The sequence below is a fragment of the Mus musculus genome, chromosome 6 (assembly GCF_000001635.26).
Source record: "Mus musculus strain C57BL/6J chromosome 6, GRCm38.p6 C57BL/6J".
Lineage (NCBI taxonomy): Eukaryota > Metazoa > Chordata > Mammalia > Rodentia > Muridae > Mus > Mus musculus.
Window position 1 is genome coordinate 4,709,744 of NC_000072.6, and position 25,920 is coordinate 4,735,663.

The 25,920-nt window shown below is 39.2% G+C and overlaps 1 protein-coding gene across 14 annotated transcripts in view; it reads right to left on the reverse strand.

The window, feature by feature from the left end:
• The window catches only part of Sgce (sarcoglycan, epsilon), a 72,855-nt gene that overhangs the window by 35,394 nt on the left and 11,541 nt on the right, over positions 1–25,920 (reverse strand). For 8 of the 14 annotated variants that reach the window (NM_001130189.1, NM_001130191.1, NM_011360.3 and 5 more), the window contains 3 exons: positions 9,631–9,753; positions 8,178–8,335; positions 1,565–1,637 (listed from right to left, as the gene is read on the reverse strand). In NM_001130189.1, the coding sequence (NP_001123661.1) occupies positions 1,565–1,637; positions 8,178–8,335; positions 9,631–9,753 (354 nt within the window). Of the gene's footprint in view, positions 1–1,564; positions 1,638–8,177; positions 8,336–9,630; positions 9,754–20,262; positions 20,371–25,920 lie in introns of all 14 variants that reach the window. The other 6 variants (NM_001130188.1, XM_030255278.1, XM_006505020.4 and 3 more) reach the window with 1 other exon arrangement.

The window sequence follows — 25,920 nt, forward strand, 5'->3', positions numbered from 1 at the left end:
ACACCTAGAATAGGTTCTAAACACTTACTTTCTACAGTCTCTGCTAGAGAGAGAAGAAGGTCCAACTGTAGACTAAGATCTCTTCCAGTCTGCCCTATCTGACAAAGACTTGGTCTCTTGAGCCTGTAATTATAAGGTTCAAGGGACCAAAGTCACCATATTTTCAATATGTGACTTTAACCGTGAACCCACAAATGGGAAGGAAAAGACCAATGACTCTGCTCACTTAGAGTTCCCACCTCTAAAGGAATATGTTAAACGAGATAGAACTATTCAATCCCAATGGAGCCCAGAACCAGTCTCCCTAAGCTATGGCCACCTAATAAAGCATGTGGGGTAGCCCATAAAGCCAGTCCCCTGTAAAGGGCACTTTGCATTTTAACCTGTCATAGCTGTCTCCAGTTGGAACTGTTAAATCATCTAGGGAAAGACCCACAGAAGGTGGTTCGAGTCTTCAAGCAGTCTTCTCCAGGTACATACTGTCAAATTCCTAGATAGTGCTTTCTTTTATACAGTCAAAGGGCAAGTTTTAACCCAGATTTACTGAGTTATCATGAATTTCAAAGTATTAGGTTCTGGCAAAATCCTTTTGTTTGCCTGTTTGTTTTCTACCAATAAACAGAAGAAGCAAGTCCCGATAGAGAATATACACTTCTTTGCTTTATTTCAGGGGAAAAGACAGATCTGCAACCATTCCCTTCCTGCCAACGCCTTACCTGGCAGAAGTATCGAAGACATTATTAGCCCATGATTTTCTAATTTTCTAATTTTCTCTTTCTTAATATTTAAGCCTCAACAAGTGGATCTCTATGAGTTCGAGGCCAGCCTGGTTGGCAAGCGCAAGTTCCAGAACCTCCAGAGAAATCCTGTCTTGAGAAAACAATTTAAGCCTCAAGTTTTGGATATGGGGTGGTACTATTTTCCCCTTGCCTCCTCTAGTACCTCCCATGAACTTCTCCCCTCACTAATGTTTCCTATTCTATGTCAAAATGAGGTTAAAATATTTGAGAGCATAACTTTTAAGAATATTTCCTGTGTCCCTGGCCTTCAACGTCCTCAAGAAATCATCTAGAGTGAGCATGTTCCTCTAAGTAGTTGATAGACTCTGACAGTTACTGACATAATAAGCAAATTTAGCTAATTAGCAAATTGTCTACCTCAAGTCCCCGAATCTCAGTTTGTCTTTACCTGAAGCGAAGCCACTACTTAGAACAACTCTAATGTTAAATATGAAGCTACCTAATAACTACCATGTGTTCTTAGACCTAACTCTCAGGCTTGAGACCTTATCCAGGGAAGCTCTGAATATTATGTCACCCGCTGATGCCGCAAGGCGTAAAGAACTCAGCAGGGCATCTGCTGAAGGACTTTCCTGGTTTTCACCACAGCACACCATTTTTATAGAAAGCTCCAATGGCTCATATGTCTTTCCTACATTTTACTACGTCATCAATTACAACTGGAATACCAACTCTGCAATCCATAATTATACTGTATGTTTATAAGCACAACGAAACCCTTCTTATAAGTAAGACATGATTACCAACATACTTTCCATACTTACCTTCTGCTGACATTATATTAATTATCAAGTTATGCCTTGCAGTCTCAAAGGTACGTCTATTGTAGGCAGTTATCTATTAGAAAAGAAAAGGCATGTTTAAAGTGTGAAGTGTTTTGTAAAATGCAACTCATTAAAGACAAAATAAAAATAAATTATTGTCTTTTCTAGTTTTTCTTATTTGTTGATATGCCTAGAAAATTTCCTTTCCTGAGCAATAGGAACCTAAGACTTTTAGTAATATTATAGGAAAATAATTAGTTAACTAGGTCTATTCAACATGCCAAAACAAAAAGTTAAATAAAAAAATACTCTTTAGCAGAAAGCCATTAGGCACAGGGGACAATGTACACATGTCACCAGAAAATGGATGAAGTGACTTATTGGTGATGTACTAAGATCGAAAAAAATAAAAATAAAAAACTATACATGCTATGGTTGTACTGGTAAATTTGATTTAAGAATCATCGCAAACATATACTTTAAACCAAGCAGACCTATGTTGCATTTAGTGCTAAACTGCACAACAACCAGTCAAAAGAGGTAAGTAGCCCCTTCATCACATAAAAACAGACCTCAGAGTGAGTAAAACAGCAAGGACCATAGCCTATAAAACTCGGGCACATGCTCAAAACCGCCATTCGGTATTTTCATACAGTCAAATGTTAGTAAACATTTGCAGGGTCAGGGGCTTATATCTAAGTCAACTGAGAAAGAGCTACTAGACAGACCAAGCAAAAGCCACAGCCTCAGAACTCAAGGAAGGCATGATTAACTTTGGAACTGGCATTAAATGGTACACACCCATCCATTGTACCTCAACAAAACCCAGCGGCTGTGTCAGAGGCTTAAGAGTCCCAGTGTTAGGTTGCTGGCGTGACCACAGCTGTAGGTGACATCAAACAGAAGAGTAGAGGAAAACTGGCTCCACCTACTACGAGCCCCCTGTGCACTGAACAAGCACCAAAGATGTTGACATAGCAATCGGACCATCTAGAGAAGCGGTTTACAATCATAAGAGATAACTAACTGAGTTCCAACAGGAAGAATCAGAATGAGGGGGATGAATAATGTCAAACCTTTGGCAATATTTATTCTGAACAGCACACCAACCCACAGTTAAGGGAGTTTCTCTCTCTCCAACTTGTCAAAATTCCATGAGATTTGCCTCCTCCTTCCTTATAGACACATGATCAGTGAGGCTCATATCAAACAGTAACCTTAAGATTAGCTACCAAACATAAGTAGGAGTTATTTTTCTAAGAAAACAAATAGAAAAAAATAATAAGTTGTTCTTGGGAATTTTTATGATTAAAGTTTAGCCTGCTCCTATTAACATACATAATTTATTACATGCTAATTAGTTAATTTGAATTACTCCTCCAAATAATCATAATCATATTTTCAGTGGAAGAAAAGATGACTAGTCTACTCCAGTGTGTTGTTACAGTGAGATTTTGACTCAGACAAGATAATAGGTTTTTGTTGTTGGTGGTGGTTTTTTTTGGGGGGAGGGGGATTCAAGACAGGGTTTCTCTGTATAGCCCTGGCTGTCCTGGAACTCACTCTGTAGACCAGGCTGGCCTCGAACTCAGAAATCCACCTGCCTCTGCTTCCCAAGTGCTGGAATTAAAGGCCTGTGCCACCACTGGCCGGCGATAATAGACATTTTAAATTAATAACAATATTTTTGGTTAATCTTCCCTAGTTGTCACAAATTTCATTATTGTAAGTTTTGTAAACTCTAGTAAGTTGGCTTTTGTATGTGTCTGTCTGTCTATCTTTCTCTGTTTATTTTATTTTATTTTTTAGTTATTTTGCTTTTTTTTTTTAATCACAGCATACTGGGAGAAGTGAAAAATATTTTCATATTAAGAGGAAGAATTTGTTTGTTTGTTTGTTTGTTTGTTTGTTTTCGAGACAGGGTTTCTCTGTATAGCCTAGGCTATCCTGGAAACTGTAGACCAGGCTGGCCTTGAACTCAGAAATCCACCTGCCTGTGCCTCCCAAGTACTGGGATTAAAGGCATGCACCACCACTGCTAAGCGAGGAAGAATTTTAATATCTGAATGTATATCTAATGCTTAATTTTTACTGCTATATCAGAATGTAGTGTGCCTTTTCTTACTTCTAATATGATATTTAAGTACTGTAATGACCTCAATCAAATTTTACCTACTGCAAAAATGTGAAGGGCTTCAGAACATGGGGAGGAGGCTTTCTTTTTTATCCTTGTTTCTAAACTAATGCCGAGTCAGTTTCAGATGTTTAAACTCTAAATATTTCAGCTATAGAGGTACTGAGTGGGTTAATTCATAAATTTCTAAAATTAAATATAACTTAAAACATATAAAACTTGGCCAAATCAATAGAAGAATAAATTAAATCAGTATGCTTAATACACTATGTAGATATATTGGTAGTCTACAAAAGGTTGTGTTAAATTTCTTTCAGTGTTTTTTTTAAGCATACTATTTGCTGCAGATGCTAACACTTCCTGTCTGAGGTGACTTACATGAACATCTTGATCATTGTTGAATTCACCTGGACATACTTGCCTGCTTGCCAGACTTAACGTTAGGCTGCTTCCAGGCATTGAAATTGTGAAATTGGTGTTTAAAATCTCATTGACTTTTATGTCATATACATGTAGACTTAAAATACATTGCTTAGTTTGGTTGCTTTGAAACACTATAAAGCTGGCAATCTACATGCCATCCACATTGAGTCTCCTGGCCCATCCCCTATCTCCCAATTCCCCCATTTTGTTGAAAGCATTTAGCCATGTTGCTGGGAAAGCCTCAGTTATATTTGCTCTCAATATTAACCACATAAACACAGCACACAATCTATTCACCTGGTTCTTGCTGATAACCTTTCAAGTCTGTTGTTTTGTGGACTTCCAGTGTTCTGCTTTGTGAACGGTGTATATAGAGTGTGTCCATCCATGTCATGTCTTCAGGTGAGTTTTAGCAAGCTGCTAGTTTGTGTATCTCCTTAGAAGTGGGACTGCTTAGTGACAAGGTATGCCAAAACTCACACGGGACTCATATGTGATGTTGATCCCCACAGTGGCTATGTTAACCCCCATAGTCACCTACAGTGCATTTCGCTGATGGTAAAATTCACATTATGGCCTGATTAAGACTGTTCCTCATCACTGATAAGAACAGAGATCTTACTTAGATTTATGGGTCTTTGTGAATTTTTTTTTTCAGTAAAACATCTTTTTTCTTATTGAACTGAGGGGTTCTTTTTCTATTTCAGATACCTTATTGTCAGGCACATGCAACAAAAATATTTTCTCCAATTTTACAGCCTGTCTCTTCAAAAAAATTAGATATTTTTCTCTCAAATAAAAATATTCAGGTGATACTTAAGAAACCAATCCAACCCCCAAGTCAACAGGAGAGTCTTCCATATTTTTATAGAATAGTTCAACATTTTGTTTTTCACATTTCATCCCTCACCTACCTAGACTTGTGCTTGGAATTTGGTATGAAGGACCTACGGCTAGTATGAAGGATCGTGTTCAAATAGCTAACAATTTTTCTGAGCATTAGTTAAGAAATAGTCATTCCTTTCCCAATGACCCCTGGCACTAACTCTTCAATTATCTATCATTACTCGTTGTGTGGTCTTTGTTTCTGGCCTTGCTATCAATTCTTCAGCCCATTGGTCCATTCCTACCCCACTGACATTCTATGATAGTGAGCATGGGTTTATGGCCATCTGACATCCACGTGAGAAGAGACTTCTCATTTGTTCCTCTTCATTAAGGCTTAGCTATGTCTAGCTTATAACCTTCCCCATACATGTTAGAAACAGTCACGTTCTCTTTTTAAAAATCCATTGGAAACTTATCGGCATTGCACAGAATCCATAGATTAGGGGGAAATTATGCCGTTATGATACTATCTTCTTATTATTGAGATTACCATCTATTTATGCAAATTTGCATACTCTGTGTTATATTTATTCCTAGTACCTTATAATGTTTGTCTCTTTTGAAAATACATGCTCCTCTGAAACATCTATTTTCTCAGTACTTTTTATCCATGTACAGAAATATAACCACATTTGTATTTATCCTACAGTTGATTGCTAGCCTTTCATAATATTTTAATACTCCATAGGCTTTCTACTACTGACTGCTCAATTTCATTCTTTCAGATCATAAGGAATTCGGTTCCACGTACTTCCCTTCACCAGCTATGACTTTTAGTCCTATAATAAAATCCTATAGCAAAACATAGAGGCTGCCATTCTTGTTTTATCCCTGAATTTAAGTGACATTTCTCTAATGTTCCACTGAAAATGATATTTGGATGCTTTGAGGGAAAGCCTGTCAGGTTAAGGGAGGTCTCTTCAATTCCTTGTTTTAAAAGCGCTCAGCAGAGGGCCTGGAGGAATGACTCAGCAGGTAAGAGAACTTTCTGCTCTAGCAGAGGAAATGAGCTCCGTTTCCCTATCCCAGATCAACAGTGAGACACTGTTATCTTTTAAGTATAACTTTTTTTTAAAAAAAAGTATTAATTTAATTTAAATTACCACTATTGCTACCGTCATGGTTTTGATACTAGAAAACACTGGTGTATTAGAACATCACAATGGCTTTAGACTACAAGCTAACTCAACCATTCCTGCTTCCATGGCTCTTGGGGATTTACCTAGCAGCTCTAATAATGCTTCTCACTTGTCAGCTGGAATACACCCTAACTTCTAGCCACATCATTAACTTTTTGAGAGCATATCTTTTTCCCAACACCCTGATTTGTTTGAATGTGTGTGTGTGTGTGTGTGTGTGTGTGTGTGTGTGTGTGTGTATGTATCTCTGTGTATCTCTGTGTATGTGTCTATGTATGTGTGTGTTGTATGTGTGTGTGTGTGGGGGGGTGTATTTGGTGTGTATCTGTGTGTGTGTGTGTGTGTGGTATGTGTCTGTCTGTATGTGTGCAATCCTGTATGTGCTGTGTGTGCATGGTGTAAGTGTGTCTGTGTATATGGGGTGTGTGTGTGTATGGGGTATGTCTGTGGGGGGGGGTGCGTGTGTCTGTGTATGTGTGTGTATGTATATCTGTGTATCTCTGTGTATGTGTCTATGTGTGGTATGTGTATGTGTGTGTTGTATGTGTATGTGGGGTGTGTGTGTATTTGGTGTGCATGTATTCGGTGTGTATCTTTGTGTATGTGTGTGTTATGTGTTCATGTGTCTGTCTGTATGTGTGCATTTGTGTATGTGTTGTATGTGTGTGGTGTCTGTGTGTGTATGTGTATATATAGGGTCTATCTGTGTGTGGGCAGATGTGTATGTGTGTATATATGTGTGCATGTATCTGTGTGTGTGTATAGTATGTGTGTGTGTGTGTGTCTATGTGTATGTGTGTGTTCGTGTATGTGTGTGCTGTCTGTGTGTATGTATATGGGGTGAGTCAATGTGTATGTTGGGTGTGTCTGTGTATGTGTATGTGTCTGTGTATGTGTCTGTGTGTGTGGGGGGGTGTCTATGTATGTGTGTGATCATGTATGTGTTGTGTGTGTGGTGTCTGTGTGTGTGTATATGGGGTGAGTCAGTGTGTATGTTGGGTGTGTCTGTGTATGTGTCTCTGTGTGTGTGTGGTGTCTATGTATGTGTGTGATCATGTATGTGTTGTGTGTGTGGTGTCTGTGTGTGTGTATATGGGGTGAGTTGGTGTGTATATTGGGTGTGTGTGTCTGTGTGTGTGTGTTGTGTCTATATGTATGTTAGTGTATGTGTGTATATATGTACGTCTGTGCATGTTAGTTTTCTGTCTGAGTGATTGCTGTTTTGGTTTTCAGTGCTGGGGATGAATTTGCGCGTGCTTCTCATCTTCTCTCCCACTAAGCTAGAGCCTCAAACCATATTTCCAAAATCGGGAAGGGCTGCTTCCTCCCCCAGGTAGGCTTCCCTGATTGTGTGAACTGGTCTCCTCAGCATCTTCTGATTCCAGCAGTTACTACAGCATTGGGAAAGTGTGCCTCTCTCAGATCTTCAGGGCCAAGACCATAAAACATGGCTGACTGTACTTGTCTTTCATCTTTCCTACCTTTATCTCCTTCCACAATGTTCAGTAATTAGGATTTCTAGTGAGTGACTTTATTTCAATAAGCATGAACTTTGAATTTAAAAAAAAAATGTAGAGCTGACTTGGCAATTTGGCTCAGTGAGTAAATTGCACTTACTGCCAAGTCTGAAGACACGATCCTCGGGACATATGCAGTGGAAGGACAGACTCCTGAAAGTTGACCTCTGGCTGCCACAAATGCACCATGAACATGTGCACCCACACCCATGCACACAGACATAAAGAACTGGAATAATTTTTTATATATAGAACAAATAAATTTTATTAAATACAATTTATATTAACCTATTTCTTTTAAGTGTCATTCAATTTTTCACTAATTTAGTTTATCATTATTAATATAAAAGTTAAAGTAGCAAACTTTACAGAAAGGAATATCATGTCTAAACATTAATAAGTACATTTCTATATTTAAAAATAACCTTAAAAATCACTGCCATGTAACTCTAATGTCAACATTTAAAACAAATGCTACAAAACCATAATGTCACTTGTTCAAAATAACTTACCTCAATAATAGTTGGTTTCCCCACATTTTCAGCTGTTGGAGACCCATACAGGACTCCATCACTGTACGGGGTCCTTTGGATATATCGAAGCCATCCAGGTCTATCTGGGTAGCCCATTAAATTTGTGTTAAATGTTATGGGATCATTACTAACCTCCCCTAGATAAGAAACACAGAATTAAGACATAAAACAGTTATTTCTAAACATGTTGCTTTGGTGGTTTCAATCAAAACAGTCTATTGGGGAAAAAAAAAGGTTTTCCCTTTTCCATATTTGTAACAGACTAAATACACAAATTCAAACAAAATCATCTGAAAACTTGACTTAGGAATCCACAAAACAAAAAAGAAATCCTTTTGGTTGCTGAAATTGTCTAGAGGTCTAATAAATATTATAGATTCAAATGAGTTTCTTGGAAATATTTTGAGAAGAACACAACAGGATCGTTTCACCAGTGAGACAACAACTATCATTGGCAAATCTTTCCCGAAGCTCATTCACCTGCTAATGAGAGACATTCCCTTCAGAGATCTCCAAGGACATCACTCGAATAGTAAGGAGTGGTCAAATAATTATAAAGGTATAATAATTTGTCATAAGCACATACCTTTATTACACATAACAATTGCTGTTTAAAAAGCTTAGCCATATAGTTTTATAAAAATTGCAAATCTCTTTTAAAAATAATTTTAAAGTAATTGATGAAAAGACCCTTTTTACTATTAAAAACAGGTCTCCCTTCATTTTATTAATGTTGTCGGATAAGCTGTTATTCCTCATGTAACCAAAAAAAATTTATATGAATTCTAATATTAAACACCTATTCTTCCAAGATTTAATTTTCAGAAGTCATTTTTGTTACTTCAGAATTATGGCTTACTGTTTTCCCTTACTATTCTTTCTATATCTTTACTAATGTGACAATGCTGGTGATGATTCAAAATTAACACATTTAAATCAATAGTGAATTAAATGTTTTAAAAACTGCTATTACTTTGAATGAAAATTAATCATTATATTATGAAGTTTTACCAAATTGTTTCATATAATAAAAGCTTTTAAAAACACTGTTAATTAATCCCTTACTTCATTCTCTTACACAACAAATGTATACTTTTCTAGAACAATAAATCAGTGTGCTATTTAAGAAATAGTATAGAATTGGGTGAAGCTATAATTATTTTTGTGTGATTAGGAGCTACATCATTTGCCAGGCAGCAATGTTAACTGTCAACACTAAACTCCAAAAAAAATATGCACTCTAAAATGCAAAAAAAAAAATCTTCTATAAGTAAATTTCTAATCTTAAAATGAGAAAGATTTCCACAGCCAATTTTTCATGTATCCACATCATTTTAAACAGTGTTAATCATATTTGATTTCCTATCATCCAGGTCTGCACATCACACAAAAAGATACATTGAACCCTTCTCCCTTCCGGCAGAGAACCTACCAGGCTTTGGATAAGGTGGAAATTCACCCTTAAAATACTCTCTCTCCAACACATGAACAAAGAGGACACCTGCAGATGGGTACACGTTCCGGTCAGAGTGCACCTTGGAGAAAAGAGTGTACACTGAAAGCAAGGGGGAAGAAAAGAGACAGATGATAATGAGAACTGTCCTGAGAACAGACTACAGAGATGCACCTCGCCGTGCAGAAATTGCCGAGAAAACCAAACTAACACACCAGAGAACCGTTAGTGCATATTTGCTGGAAATGGACACAGTTTTAGGACAAAGCATGAGAAAACTCACTGACTTGTTGTTTTAGAAACTGTTAAGATACTACACAAATAAAATGACATATATTACATTTAGTATTTTTAATTGCCATTAAGCATAAAGACATAAATAACACTTTGATGATGTTTTTTTTTGTTCAAAAATATCACCAACAATATACATTGAATAAGAACTGAAATTTTTCATAATTACTGCAGTTTTCTCTTTTCCCTTTTTAAAAAGCAAATACATAGAGTACTTTAAAAATAATAAGTACTACAGCTTTCCAAACAGCAGTGAGTCGGCCGATACAGCTCTCATCCAGGATTATGCAGTAACTCACGTTATACTTAGGGAAATGTGCTTCTTTCTCCGTGCACTAGCAAAACCTTTCCTAGACACTTTAACTTTATTTCCTGTCTCCCAATTTTGGCATCCAATAATTAAAATGGTGTAATCTATCCCACTCTGCTACCCCCTAAATGAGCAGCGACATCTACACAACACAGTTCTGCACGGATCACTTCTTTAGGTGAAATGGGACCCATTTCATGATTCCCTGTGACTTCGGACATAAGACGTGAGTGCACAGAAATAGCCAAATTGGTTTGATTAGTTTCTACCTCTTGTTTTTCCTCTGATATCATCATTTCCACCAACACATTACTGTCATAACCCTTTGCCACCTCTGCAATGTCTTCTGGGATTCCAGCTTCACGATTGGCCAGTAGATGTAATTTTTAGACTGATAAACCATATCAGCCCACTTCTTTCCTTTAGTCACTGATGGATTTGTAAATGTGGTAATTAACCTCAGGAACCCCAAGACTACTCACACCAAGCTCAAACACTCGCTGAAAGCCCCAGGTAGCCAAATCACTTACAGTAAAGTTTTTAGTATTAAATAAATAAATAAATAATAACCAAAGCAAGCAAGCAAGCAACCAACCAACCAAACAAACAAACAAAAAAACTCCCACAAAATGTTTCTCTCCATGAGAAAACTTGTCCCTGTGTTCTGTGCATAGCTACACCCCCCCCCAACACATACACCAAAGAAAATTAGCTAAAACATTTGGCTTGCAGTTTTATGTATTCATAACTTGAGGACTGAAAACACAATTTCACAGCCTGTGGAATAGCCAGGCAGATGTGGTGGCTCACGCCTGTAATTCTATCACTCAGGAGGAGACTGGTAGGAAGATAGCTTTGAGTTTAAGACAAGCCTGGGTTACAGAACAAGTTCAGTGTAGCCTGGATTACAGAACAAGATCCTGTCTCAAGACAAAATAACCATAACAAAAATGCCATGCATCCAAATCAACCAATCAATCAATCAATCAATCAATCAATCAATCAAAGCTGCAAGATAGTTAAGAAGGTTTGCAGAGAGAGACTGAAGTGTTTGGCACTGAACTGTGTAAAGACTTCCCTAGCTGTTTCTTATTGCCAGGTTCTACTCGAGGACGATTTGTTCACGATGGGGAGTGAGGATCACATTGTAAATAATGATCACCAAATTGAAGAAAAAACATCAAGATGAAAAAAGGATGGTAATATGATTTTTTTTGCCCCAGTTCAATATCACAATGTGTCTAAAATATCAGATAGTTTCAGAAATGTGAGGACCCTTTAAAGAGACCGGATCTCCACTTCCTACAAGATTACCATCCAGTTTAAGAGACCAACATCTTCTGAACTAGGTATTACCCCAGAGCTTTAGTCGTTCTGGCGATAATTTGAAGGATGGGCTGACTTTAGAAAGATCTGGAAAAAATTAATAGATTTAATGTTTTTCTTAATAGTAGGTGCTTACAACCCAGAGACAGGCACTAGGGATTCAGTCATTCAGCAATGAAAACATACTGGGGTAACGTTGCGACCCTTTAAAGGAATACAGTGGTGCACAATCCCGGGTCATGTCAGAGGAAAACAGCTGGGAAGGAAAGAATCAAACCATGGAGAGTTTCAAACTCCTGCTGAGAAGTTATTTTTCTCTATATTAAAAATGTTAAAATTTCAGATCGCAGCTTTATCCAAAGTACTGGCATACTTAGAATAACGTAAATGATTCTCCTCTGAACGTATCGGATTTATTAATCTCCCTAGAGACAAAAAACTCTGTGTGGTGCAACAGTGAGCTTCATTTTCCTTGTCATTTTTTTAATACCTTGAGGAGTGTTGAACATATTTAAATAGGTTTACTGACGCCTGTGGAATGAATGAATACATTGTAGCACAAAGACGGTGCAGAGACAGATACAGGTCTCATGCGAGGGAGCTAAATATATATGACACTTAATTTAAGGTATAGTATTCTGTAGATTACTCTCCTCTATTTCCATCATAAAGTAATAGCCTCTTTTAGTGTTTGCTATGGCAAAGTGATATATGTCAGCTTGCGAAGCAAAAAGAAATGTTTCTCACACTAAATAATACTGTGAAATAATTCTATTTTCTACATAGCCCTCATAAAGCCTAACATGACCCATTAAAGGGCACATATCATTCCACACCACACCACCGTGACTAGTATAGAACACCTCAGATTCTTATAGAACAAAACAAACAAACAAAAACCATTTCTTCAATGTACAGAGTTAATCCACAATCCACCATCGCCCTCTCGGGCTTTAAGATGGCATGCACATTGTTTTTATTCATGTGTACTCAATTGCCGTTCTGCAATCTGCCGAACTGCATCCTTGCTGGTCAGTTACCTTGGCAACTCCACAGTAAAGCCTGCTTCACTTTAAGTATATATGCCATTCACTCGAGAAAAACATGATACAGATGTATGACACACTCATCATCCAGAAATGGAAAATGACTAAGCCACTATGTTTTGTTTGTGAAAATAATACTTCCTTTTGGTATGGTAGGTTTAAATTATGGGCACCCACACAACATTTTAGAGAAGAGCCCGTTTCCTGTCCCTTTGTTATTTGCAAAACAAATAGCTCCTCAAGAGGGGCAGTATTTACACCTGTGCTTCTTTTCAGAAGCGAAATGGCATAGAGAATTTGAAGCCCTGGGTTGCTGTTCTTCTAAACATGAGCTATGACAATAATACTCATAAGGCTTGCACAAACTACCCACGGAGACTACTACCTGACGCTGACACACGCTGCATTCACAGGTGCCTAGGTGGGACCCACAAACTGTAAACTTGATACACACGATTTTTCTTAATAACGAGCCTAGAAAATGACATGTAAACACCCTGAGAAGCCACGGCCCTAAGGCCTCAGTTCTCTACAACGCACATGTGTACAGCACTGTGCTAATCCAGCCGAGGTCACAGGGGCTGGCCTCTCCGTGTCTTGCATCGTTCTATGATCTTATACAGCTATAAATCCATTACCTCGGCAAACACACCACTGGATACAAATGAAACTTGGAGCCTGTGTGTAGCTAAATCCCTTCCAATCTAGCAACATAAGTGGGCAAAACAATTAAAGCAAGAGTTCGAACCATCTCGCATCAAAACCATCACCTTCGAATAGGAAAGGTACATATGGTGGTACAGATTAAGACTTCTGAAAATGCACTACCATAAACAATAGAATTTATTTGTAAAAAAGAGCGAACAAACATAAAAATCTACTGTCTGAATCAAGAAGAGCCAAAAGGAAAATAGTATTGGAAAATAATGACTTTAATGTTTCCCCTCCCTAAGCACCTATGTTTCTCTGCGCCATATGGCCATAATCTTATTCACAGAACTATTCATTGCATGTTGCAGTCACAGGGTATATAGAAAGGTCAGGGTGTTTCAACAACTCTGTATTATGTGACAGTAGTGAGCAGAGAATCAAATAATAGATCTTGACAGCAATGGCAATAAAGTGGGACCTCACACTCCCTAAATTGTGCCTGTCTTCCTCTGCTAAGAATCTGTTAGAAATGTTTTCTCTGCGTGAAGGGAGAGATAAGCTTCTGCATCGGTGTGCACTTTACACACATTTACATTGAAAACAGAAGCAAACAGTGATACTTCACAAACACTGACGTTTGGAAAGCTCTGCGTTGCTGAAGAACCTCTGACAGAGCTTCTCGATTGCTGTGTAGATTGTCGCTGAAATGTAAACAGACACACATGCCACCCCATCTTTACAAAGGGGCCAGAGAACACTTCTCGGACCTTTTTCTGCGTCATTAAGAACGAGGACACAGCCATAAAGATAAAACAGACACTGAGTGTCAGGCCGGAAAGTTCCAGCTACGTTTAATCTTAAACCTGTCTCCTTTCGCAATCTTTGAAAAGAATGTCATGAATTATTGTCAATAAGCGTGTCCAACTAGCCTTTGCAAGGTAGCAATTATGTGCATGTGTCTTTTATAGGTTCTTCACCAACAAACTGATGACTTTAAAAGATCCACTTATGTGGTCTTTTTCTGCTTTTTGAGGTTTAGGAGGATTGGGTAAAACCTCAGTTAACCATAAACCCAGAGAATGGAGCATGGAGAAGCCTCATGTTCCTAAGGAAGCAGCAGTTGGTCCTCTTTCGTGGTGCTGTAAGACCATCATTTCGCACACCAGTTACCACACGTGGCTCTATTATACAGGGGGCCGTATGGACGGTTTGGCTGCCTGTCATTTACAAATCACATGAGTGGGTCCCAGTAGGCTAATGCATTTTAAGGTTGTGTGTTTTATAGATTTTTTGTTTTCTCCCCCCAGTAGACAAGTTGTCAGCTGTCATTTCTCATTGCTATCAGTATGTTTTCTATAGTGGCTTCTCTCGCCTTTTACGCTTGCAATTATTAACCCGCTGCAGGTTTAAAAGCCAGACTAGCAAATAAGGTAGGACTGCGTGATAAATTAAGAGGAGATACGTGCTGTTTCTGTGTGTACCGTGCTCTGCCAGATGTGAAAAAAGCAGAAGACAGCATTTGAAGCATTAGCTGCCCAAGGACCCCTTTGTGGTGCGTTTCCTGGTTTCCAGCTGAAGCCGCACACCCGTGAATAGACGCTTAATATCCCCAGGATAGGGTCATTACTTGAGGCAAAAGCAGTATAAACTCTGTGCAACATAACAGAGTCAGAAATAAATAAGTGCACATTTGAAAATCTTAATTCAATCCAGATGCTATGTATACATGAGTTTTTGAATCAAAATGAACATACGGTGTTATGTGAAATAACTTCATGTTTGCTATGTGGGAAACAGACTGCATAATTTAAACACAGATTTGTGGATTAAGTATTACTCTTAGCAGGAGTAACCTAACCAATTTTAAAAATACCAAGATACTATAATGAATATCTTTCTATGACAACCTAAAAGTTTGTTTTTAAAAGCATCTCAATTTTATCAATGTCTGATTTTATGGGGAATATCACAAAGGTACTTTGGAGACAAATTATTTAAACAAGACTATGATATGACTAGATAACTAGATAGATATTTACAACTGTGCACAGCATTATCTTAATGGAAAGTACTACCTGGGAGAAATTAAATAAAGATTATGAATAGGATTTTTCAAAGATGTTCAAGCTATAAAGAGAGTGCTGATCTGCCACCTGTCTTAATACAACTTTAAAACACAAAATTTGACCTAAGCAAATAGGTATAAATATTCTGAAAATCAAGCACTTTAAGTGCTAACGGGGGTGGGGTGGGGAGAGATTTCCTCTTTTTTTTTTTTTCCTTCCTATTACAACTTTAACAGGCTTAACCATCTCTCTGAGACTCGGAGTCCCTGTGTGAATAGAACGATACCCAATGTATTGGAACAGACTGAGAGATGAATCCCTTTGGCTCTCTGAATCAAGATAACTCATCTCGGGATTTCCAGAGCTTAATAAATTTATGGATTCCTTCCTAATTCATTTTTAACAAGTTATTACAACATTCAAATAGAAATGAAATTATTAAACCAGACAGTTAGTGTATAAGAAATCTTAATACCAACCAGGTACACAACCTGTTTTCAGATTTTTTTTTCTTTTTTTCTCCTCTCATTCACATTTATGTGAGATTTGATCGATCCAACCTAATAAATGTTGGCTTTCAATTGAAAGTGTTTCGCCGCTGTCAGCCCTTCACCTCGGGGCATCAAAGGCTGGCCAGTCATTCATTTGGAAGTAGGCAGCTATTGTTTTTCTTACAGTCACAGATAGCCCATGCCTAAACTGCAGGATTCATCCTAAGGTCAGCATTAAGATTACCTCCTTGCTAAGAATACAAGCACTTCTGTTCATGCGAGGCAGAAATCAAAGCTTGGATCTTTTTCTACAAAAAGGCAGCAGAATTTCTTCATAAAAAATTTCCCTCCTAAGTCACTTATTAATTTTTCTAAATTGGAATTATCTTGGTTATTATCTAATCAAATATGTTTTCCCCTTTGTATGTTTGTGTGCCTATGTGTCTTAAATGTTGATAGGAAAGGGGTGCAAACTATTGTTAATGGGTGATCAATAAAACACGGGACTCAGAATGCCGAAAAGTTGAAAGGGGTTTTAGATGTCATGCTAGGCATGCAAATATCTTTATTAAAGGACAGACCAAAGTACTGGTTCTGGCCAAGATACGCCCTTAGCTTCCCAGTCCAGCCAGGACGGCCGTGCACTTTTTTTCCTGGAGAAGTTAAGCTTTCACTTTACTGTATAGATGACAAAATTAACCCCAGAGGGACTAGATGATGGTTTCCTGAGCATAGGACTAACAGAGTATCCACGGAGCTTATCAATTTGACAATACAAAACACAAGTTAACACATTTGGTAGCTAATCATTCTGCTACAGTAAGATTGCAGCAAGCAGTCGTGTGACTGCTTAACTTTCTTAATAATTTCCCATTGATTTATATAAAAAAAATCAGAACTTGATCAGATAAGCTAAGCTTCTGATTTCAGAGGGTTATCTTTCTACAGAACTACAGAAGACAAGGTTATAAGCACAAACTCACAAGTTCAAGGAGGAAGGCGCCTCCTTAGTGCTTAGAAGAGGAGGCATCTCAGCCTCATAGCTAGGACTTGGGAGGAAAGCCTTGCCTTTCTTGTACACGGTCCTTTAGAGGCTTAAAATTTTGAGATTTTTCTCTCCTGACTTTACCAGCCTTAAGGCACTTCCTGGTCCTCTACATTCATGGAAGCAACGAGATCAACAAGAATCATCCCTGTATCTTCAAGTCTCCCCTACATGCACCCCGCTCTGGTTTATTTTTATTTTGTATGTAGGTGAATACCTTAGTGTGCATATGTGCTCTGGAACTGGAATTACAGTGTGAGCCACTCACTGGGGTTGCTGGGAACCAGACTGGGCCCTCCGCAAAAGCAGCACGTGCCCCTAACCACTGCACCACCCTTCCATTCCCAGCTCTCATCTGATGATCAATAATGTACCTGCCTTGAAGATTGAAGCTCAAGCTATCTAATGTACATATTATTTTAGTCCCATGAATATTCAGTTAAACTATAGCCTTTAAGTTGAAGATTAGGGAATCTAAGCACACTCATTTTGACTTTTTTTTTTTCTTAATTTCTTAGGAAAAAACCTATAGTGTCAATCAGTAAACCTAAGGCTGACAAATTTTGGAATGTGGTTTTTCTAAGTGGGGGGAGAGGGGCATGTGCAACAGGGATAACAAGAGGGAGTGAATACACGAATATAATCAAACTTCATTATATGAATATTCAGAAGTGTCAAGTAAAGAAAATGTACTTTCTATAATTAACACATGATAAGATAACAAGAAAAGTTACTTTTAAGTATATAAATATGAAAATATACTTCTTTTCAAATAAATTACCCTAAGGATACACATTATAGCTACTATTTCTCTACTCTCATCCCAAGATACAAGGAGAGAATCCATATTTGGAGTGCTTTTTATTACTTTTATAATCACTTAATATATATCAAAGAATAATGTGAAATATGGTGGCATAAAGCAAATCCTCTGAATTTTATTTAGAGAAATACTATTCTGCTGTTTTAGTTAATAATTAAAATATTTTAAAAGTTGCATCAAAATAACCATTTAAAAAAATCTTACTATATAAATGCTCTTGTTGCTCCCTTGAAAATGCCAAGCAGTGAATGCAAAGCCTAGCACTTTCAACATCGTCGCTACAGAGGCTGCTCGTACTTGTTGTGAGTTATAAGGTGATGGTCCGTTATCTTCATGTGGCTAATGAAAGTGACACCTTTCTCTACAAGTCATCCCACTCCCTCAGGAGAAGGCTAAGCCTTAAACGGGCCGAGGAAGCCAGGAAAAAAGAAGGTTTGGAAACACATGGAAATAAGAGCAGTACTTCCCAAACTGGCTTGACAGATTTGAGAGGGCTTTTTCACTTCTAGTTCAGGAGATAGTGCGTGTCGAGTTATACACAGAATATTAGGTCCAATCAGAAGCATGGCATTCAAAACAAAAAGAGATGGTTACCACTTGGAGATCCTGGTGGAGTCAGTCCGTCAGTCAGTCAGTCTGTCTGTCTGTCAGTGATGCACTTGAGTACAGACAGCTCCAGCTTAATAACTCAGCTAGATCTATGAACTAGTTAGGCAACAGTCTTTTGGTAAATCAAACAGGGACCAGGGGGGAATGCTAGGAAAGGCAGAACCACTGAGGACCATAGTTTAAAACAAGAGGCAGCATGAATCAGTAAAGGATGAGTATAATCTGGTGCACAAATGCTGGGAAGCCTAGAGGGAGAATCTTTGGGAATCCCATGGGTGCATGAGGAGCCAGAGATGGCTCCGTTCCTTTGGAAGGGATAGAGTAGAGAGTTCAGTGCTGAGCAATAAAGGATACATACATCAGACCCATAACTAGACCCATAACTAGAAAGAAACAGGAAGAGTGGCTGTGTCAAACAAACCAACAAAACCACAAGGATTACCAAACTGAGTCTTTTGAAGGCCCTGTGGGAGACTCCACTAGAAATAGCTAAGGAGAGTGTGGGAGGAGGAAGCATGAGGGGCGGCCCTAGAATGAGTGCTCTGGTGCTCTGTAAAACACATGCCTGGCATCTTTTCATGGGAAGCTACTATTATAAAACTATTATCTTTACATAGATATGAGCAATGAAATGCCTAGGTACACAGATGTGTGCTGCAAAGACAGACATGATACTAGGAAAACTTGCCCTACCATAAAACAGATGTGGACGATGAAGACTCCAGCTGCTGAATAATTTGGTACCAGGTATAAAAATGTTAGTGACCTGGGAGGCAGAGGCAGGCGAATTTCTGAGTTCGAGGACAGCCTGGTCTACAGAGTGAGTTCCAGGACAGCCAGGGCTACACAGAGAAACCCTGTCTCGAACAAAAGAAAGGAAGGAAGGAAGGAAGGAAGGAAGGAAGGAAGGAAGGAAGGAAGGAAGGAAAAAAAGAAAAAAGAAGGAAGGAAGGAAGGAAAAAAAGAAAAAAGAAAGAAGGAAGGAAGGAAAAAAGAAAAAAGAAAGAAAGAAGGAAGGAAGGAAGGAAGGAAGGAAGGAAGGAAGGAAGGAAGGAAAAGACAAAAAAAGTTAGTGACCCAACGTGAAGGAAAGAAATTCCTTACTGTAAAGTTCTTAATCTCACAGTAAGAACATTTTATTATATAAAATTTTTCTTTTCAAAAATTATTTTAACACTGGCATTATTATGCAACCATGTTGGTGGCCTCAAAGTTCTAGAAGCCAGGCTACTACTTGATTAATCTTTATAACCACATATAGCTAATACATAGGGAAGGAGAAAGATGTTAAAGATGAATAAATAAAAATTATATAAGTGAAAGTTTACAATGGTAACTGATATTCTGAGAGAAGCTAATCCTAAGGTAGGCTTTTCCCCCTGAATAAGTGCACTGTTTCAGAGGTCATATAATGTTGCTAATGGATACATTTATAGATAGAAAAATGCAGACAGACAGACCCATCATTCAAGGACCCACCTTTCTAATAGAAAACAAGTATCCAGTAATTATTTAATAGCAAAACATCAATTTGACTTACAATCAAATCACCCAAAATTAGACAAAATATTTATGGCCATTTTTCTCTAAGATTACAAAGACTGCTTTAAAACGATATCATTAATTGTACTTCTTAGTGTTTTTCAATGCTTTAAATAAATTGGACTAGTAAGCACACGTGAATGGTTCTATAAGTGTCATGATAGAGACTGGATAAGGGGCGAAGGTTAAAAACGAGAGGATTTTTTTTTTTTAGTTTATAAAAAACAGAAATAATGCACTAACAACACAAGAGGATCAGAAGCTTTTTAGAAGATTAGGAAAACAAAAATTTTTTTTTTCAGACTGATTTATTAAACACTCACTGACACAGGACTAAAACGTAACAAAAGAGCACTGGAAGCAAACACTGACAGCCAATTGAGGATTTACATTTAAAGCCTAACTCACCATCTTTCTTCCCAGCAGCCAGTTTCCTGCTGATACTAAAACTGCTGGCTTGTTTGGTCTTCCAGTTAACTGTTCCATTTATGCCATCGGCACAGCTTAATAAAAAAGCTTTTCAGAATAAAACAAATGCACACAGAGACATGAAATTAATGTCAAATTAAAAATTACTATCACAGTTACTGTTAACTTGGCTCAGACTACATCTTCTCAGACTAGGAGCTGAATTCCAACTAGCAAATGCTTAGTACATGGTCAATATGGGGACTCGATAGGAGTAACAAACAAGCAAGACTTCATCGGTCCTGCCCCACAAGGGGCTTACAGTCTGTGAGGATTGAATAGAAGCTTCTGTACAGAGATATTGGTTATGAAATGACTCTAATGGTGTCCAAAGAATGGTCAAAATCACGAGGGCCACAGCACGGCTGGAGGGGAGACAATTATCTCTCGCTGGGGAATTTTCCATTACATCAACTCAGGGTTGAGTTTGGAAATATTACAGTGGCAGCGGTGAACAGGCTTAGATAGGGTCCAGAGATATTCAGGAAGACTGGAGGGGAGACAATTATCTCTCGCTAGGAATTTCGCATTACCTCAACTCAGAGTTGGGTCTGGAAACTTGAAAGTGGCAGTGACGAACATGAGGATTAGGTAAGAAGGTCCTGAGACGCACGTAGTCTATCACAACCGCCAGCTCAAAGGTAAAGGGGCGACACGGAGGCGCCAGGTGCAAGACACAAAGGAGATAATGCTGACTATTTCTCAAACCTCAGAGTGCAGAGATAAAGGAGAGCCCAAGATGGCTTTGAGGGTTTGATCTAGAATGATACTGGCCAGAGATAGTAAGCCCAGAAGACAGGTCAACTTCAGAAGAGAGAGGAGACTCAAGTTTGGGATATGTGAAATTTAGGGTCCCAAATGGACATGCAGGTGAACCCACCTAAGAAGACAGGGTTCCAGGTCCAGTTATAAACAAATATAAAGGGGTTTCAGGGACAGATTTGAAGTCATTTCTCTTACAGAACTGACAAGAGAAGCCAAAGTTCCAGTGCTGACAACAGTGTGCCCTCAGGGAACACATTAGAGACCCTAAAATATGTGGTGGTCTGGAGCATGGACCCCATCTGCTTGATCTGTTTCTCTTCATCCAAACTGCTCCTCTCTCCGCCCTTACCCTTCAGAGCTCATGGATTTTGCCTCCATTTTTCTGACATTGGTTCTCTACTCTCCCTCAGAGAAGTCCCACTCTGGGTTCAGCACAGCTCCAAATCCCCTAGTGCTTACCCCATACATCTGTCCTTTCTTCTAAGCCTGAAACACATTTAAGAAAGAACACATAAGAGGCTGGGAGACATGACACATGCTTAAGAGCACACGTTGCTCTTTAAAAAGACACTGGTTTGGCTCTTAGTACCCAACTCATGTAGATTGTGACATATACGGTCAGGGAATCTGATCCCTTCTGGTCTCCTCAGGCACCCAAATATAGATGGTGCACATACATAAACCCAAGAGTTCGTGCATACCCATAAAATAAGGAATAAGAAAGGATGCATAAATCAGCAGGGATAATAAATATAGAATGTATTAATACACATACTTAAATTGCAAAATCAGAGAACATCTCAACCAAGAAAAGACAGGGGCAGTCACAGGTTGGACAACCGAGTCAGAAATGCCACATCCTCCGATGAAGGGAGATGTCAAGGAAGAGGGTATGATCCCTTGCTATAAAATGACCAGAGGATGAGAGCGAGATCAAGGACTCCTAGCTTTCAAAAGCAGAAAATTTACGTGCAGACTCCTTGAAAACAGAGTTCTAAGAGACTGGGGAAGGGAAGAGCCAAATGGCAAAGGTCAAGATGCAGAAGCTGCCAGGGAGATGAGATCAGCCAGGACAAGGAAGCAAAGGCAGCGACCGGGGGCCGGGGGCAGGGTGAGGAAAGGGAGGGTCCTCCAACAGGGGGTTCTATCCACAGGTTCTAGGAAAGATACGGGGAGAGAACAAGAGAGCAAAGATAAAGAAAACGAGACACAAATCCAAGAAAAGTAGAACATATAGGGCCAGAAATAGAGGATATGAATAAAGAAAATACGTCCTGAATGAGAAAGTAAGGGAAAGAGAAGCGTCCTGTGGAGTCTAACAACGCTTGTGTCTCCATCATGCCAGGAATTATGTACGGATTTTCTTTTCACATTAACTCTTCAGCAAAATATTTAACAAACTAAATTATGAAAATACTAAGTTCCCCATATTAAAAAAAAAAGCGATTCAAAATCTAGGTTCTAGCTGGGTGTGGTAGCTCATGCCTTTGATCCCTGCGTGTGCTGGTGAAGGAGGCTGGAGAAGGGGATCAACGAAGCGTCCCTGCTTCAAAACAAACAAACAAAACCCACAGAAACCTAGGCCATTAAAAAAAGAAAAAGAAGCAACAATGAAACAAGCAAAGTCTTATGGGAAGTACAAGTGAAGGCCTCTAACAAACTACTCGGCTGGCATCAGTTTTAAACTCTGTGGATTTAAGCAAACCAGCTTTATCTACTAAATGACCAGTCTTACGAGTGATTTTCCTAATCAGTGGTTGAGTTGTGTTATGACCTTATGAAATTATGAATTTCTAAAACTAGATGAAACAAATGGTAGGTGTTCCCAATAACTTAAATTTAAAACAAAATCCAAAACACTAAGAATGCCTTATGTCCCAGACGGCTCCCCTCCAGGAGACTCTTCATTATTGATTTGAAAGGCAACAGGGCTGCTTACGCACCTAGGCAGCCCCTTCAGAATAAGTGCCCATGGGCGCCAAAAGGTTTATAACAAATAGACACACCACACATATCCATGACTCTATAAAAGAAAGTCCAGGCAGATGGGCTACACTACTTCAACATGTGGTTCTCATAAATAATTATGAAGTCCCCAAGACTGACAAATCCAAAGGGGTAGGAGAGAGTAGTCCGATTGCTTAGGATGCAGCAAAACAGGAGGGACCCAGCACTGGAAACCCCTGCCTTCTTACTTCCAGGTAATCTCATGGAACAATCAGGACATGTGAGTCACCGCTGGGCTGACGGGGGATAGAGAAGCCCACCCTAACAGAATCGCTCGGGAAGCAGATGACAAAAGCTACTTTCCTTTCCAGCATGGGCAGCAGCATTTAGATTTTACTGGCAGACTCCAGCAAAGAGCTTTCACATATTGTTTCTCCCAATCCTTACAAACCCAGGTGAATCTATCAATGTGTTTGAAGATTACAGAGGCTTAATCTTAAGGCCCAAGGTAGTAAATCCAGCAAGCAGCCGCCCAGGAGCTTCTCTGCTGCCTGCGAGATGAGTCATCACAAGGGAAGCCTGGGCTGAGAAACCAGATAGCACTGGCTTGACCCCTTCCCCCATTAGTGAACTAGTCTTCAGACTGTACTGCACGTAGGAATCACAGTTGAGAGTTCATACAAAATCACACGGTTGTACTTTAGGAGTCAGTGGTCTGACGGATTTATGTGCATACCTTTAAGTCTGAGATTGTCGTCCACGCACTCTCTTTTTCAGAAGGTGACCAACCTGGCATAAGCGTTGCCAGTCACTTTGGGATCTTGGCTGGTAAACGCTTCAGCTCTATACTTCCCGGGTGCTCTACAGAGACAGCCTGGATGTCTTTCATAGCAATTCTTTTTTTTTTTCCCGAGACAGGGTTTCTCTGTGTAGCCCTGGCTGTCCTAGAACTCACTCTGTAGACCAGGCTGGCCTTGAACTCAGAAATCCGCCTGTCTCTGCCTTCCGAGTGTTGGGATTAAAGGCGTGTGCCACCACACCCGGCTTCTTTCATAGCATTTTTTAAAAAAATCTAACCAGTGTCCTAATTGTCAAGGATTACCGTAGGATAGAACCCTTGCATACATCTCAGAGGAGCTTCTGTACCTTAGGGGCCTCAGTGCTTGGAGACCTTTTTTTTTTTTTTTTTTTTTTTTTTTGGATGTAAGAGGAAACCCAGCTTTTCTTTTAAAGTGTGCGTGTGTGTGTGTGTGTGTGTGTGTGTGTGTGTGTGATATGTGCATGGGGACTGAGCATGTCATGTTATCCATACAGAGGGGTCAGAGGAAAGTTTATTAAGTCAGTCAGTCCCTTCCACTTTATATCGGTCCTAGGGACATGACTCAGGTCTTTGGATTTCATGGAACAGCGCCTTTCCGTGGGGCTACTTCACTGATCCATGCACACTCACTTTAATCAAGTTCATATTAATTCATATAATAGCTGACTGACCTCAGAAAACTGAAGCCCGACGACTCTAAATAAAAGGATAAGTACCGTGGCTCAGTTCACCAGGCAAGAGTTATAGAAGGCGAGACACTGTAAACCACACACTGACCAAAAAAAAGAAAAAAAAAAGGTTACTCTCTGCTGGGGATGTGGGGAGCTAACGTTTGGTAGCTTTATTTTCATTAGAAGACCAATGTGAGAAAAAAAAATTCTTTTAAAAAACTATCATTCAAATACCTTTCCTGCACACCACTTTTCAAGACTAGATCTAATGTGTAAAATAATGTCAACCTCTATAGACAGGTTATTGGATGAACTCCAGAGGCAACGCACTGTCTTCAGAAATCATTAAAGGAAGCGGTTCCTGATCATTTGTCACAATTACACCTACAATGCTGCTTTCTCTAACGGGAAAACACAAAGGCAGAGAGCGCCATGAGTCCTGCAGTTATGCGCGTACAGTAAGAAACTGTTCGCATAATTTGCTGGACCCTCCATGTCCACAGCATAGCCAAGTCTTCAATGCGTCCCCTCCAAGAGTCAAAGCTGAATGAATCTGAAGGTGGCTGGCTTGTCCTCCCGTTCCCGAGAAACCGTACAAGGCTTAAAAGTTTGTCTTAAGATGTTCTCAATCATTTGGAGGCTTGTAGCAGCATAAAGAGTTTTCATCTAGTCGGGGGCAAGCAGTCTCTGAAGAGAGAATATTGCTCTTTCCCAACCTGGGTAATTTGCAGACTAGGGGAGGAGGGAGTTGCTCTTTAATACAAGCAATTGAAGAGCTATGAATAGTGACTGATTGCTGATGGGCTAATCAGAATGACAAGAAACAGAAATAATAAATAATAACTTGCTCAGACATCACTGTCCAAGTAAACAGCAGGATATGCCAAATGAAATTTAATCTGATTAGCACACTCACCTTACAAATGAACTATCAAACCTTATCACACTTCTCTCTGGGTTCTGCTTCCCTTATTTCTTTACATATTATTCTACTCTAAGGCTTTGCTGAAGTTGTCTGTAGAGTTCACATCTTCCATAGCTCTTCCCTTCTATGACAGCCTTCAAAACCTTTTTCTTTTCCCTTTTTAAAAAATCAAAAAAAATTTAGCATCATGTCTGTGTGAATGTGTGTCTCTGTGTGTGTGTGTGTGTCTGTGTGAGTGTGTGTATGTGTCTGTGTGTGTGTGTGAGTCTCTGTGTGTGTGTCACTGTGTGTGTGTCTGTGTGAGTGTGTGTGTCTCCGTGTGTGTGTGTGTGTGTGTGTCTGTGTGAGTGTGTGTGTATGTGTCTGTGTGTGTGTCTGTGTGTCTGTGTGAGTGTGTGTGTATGTGTCTGTGTGTGTGTCTGTGTGTGTGTCTGTGTGTGTGTGTGAGTCTCTGTGTGTGCGTATGTGTC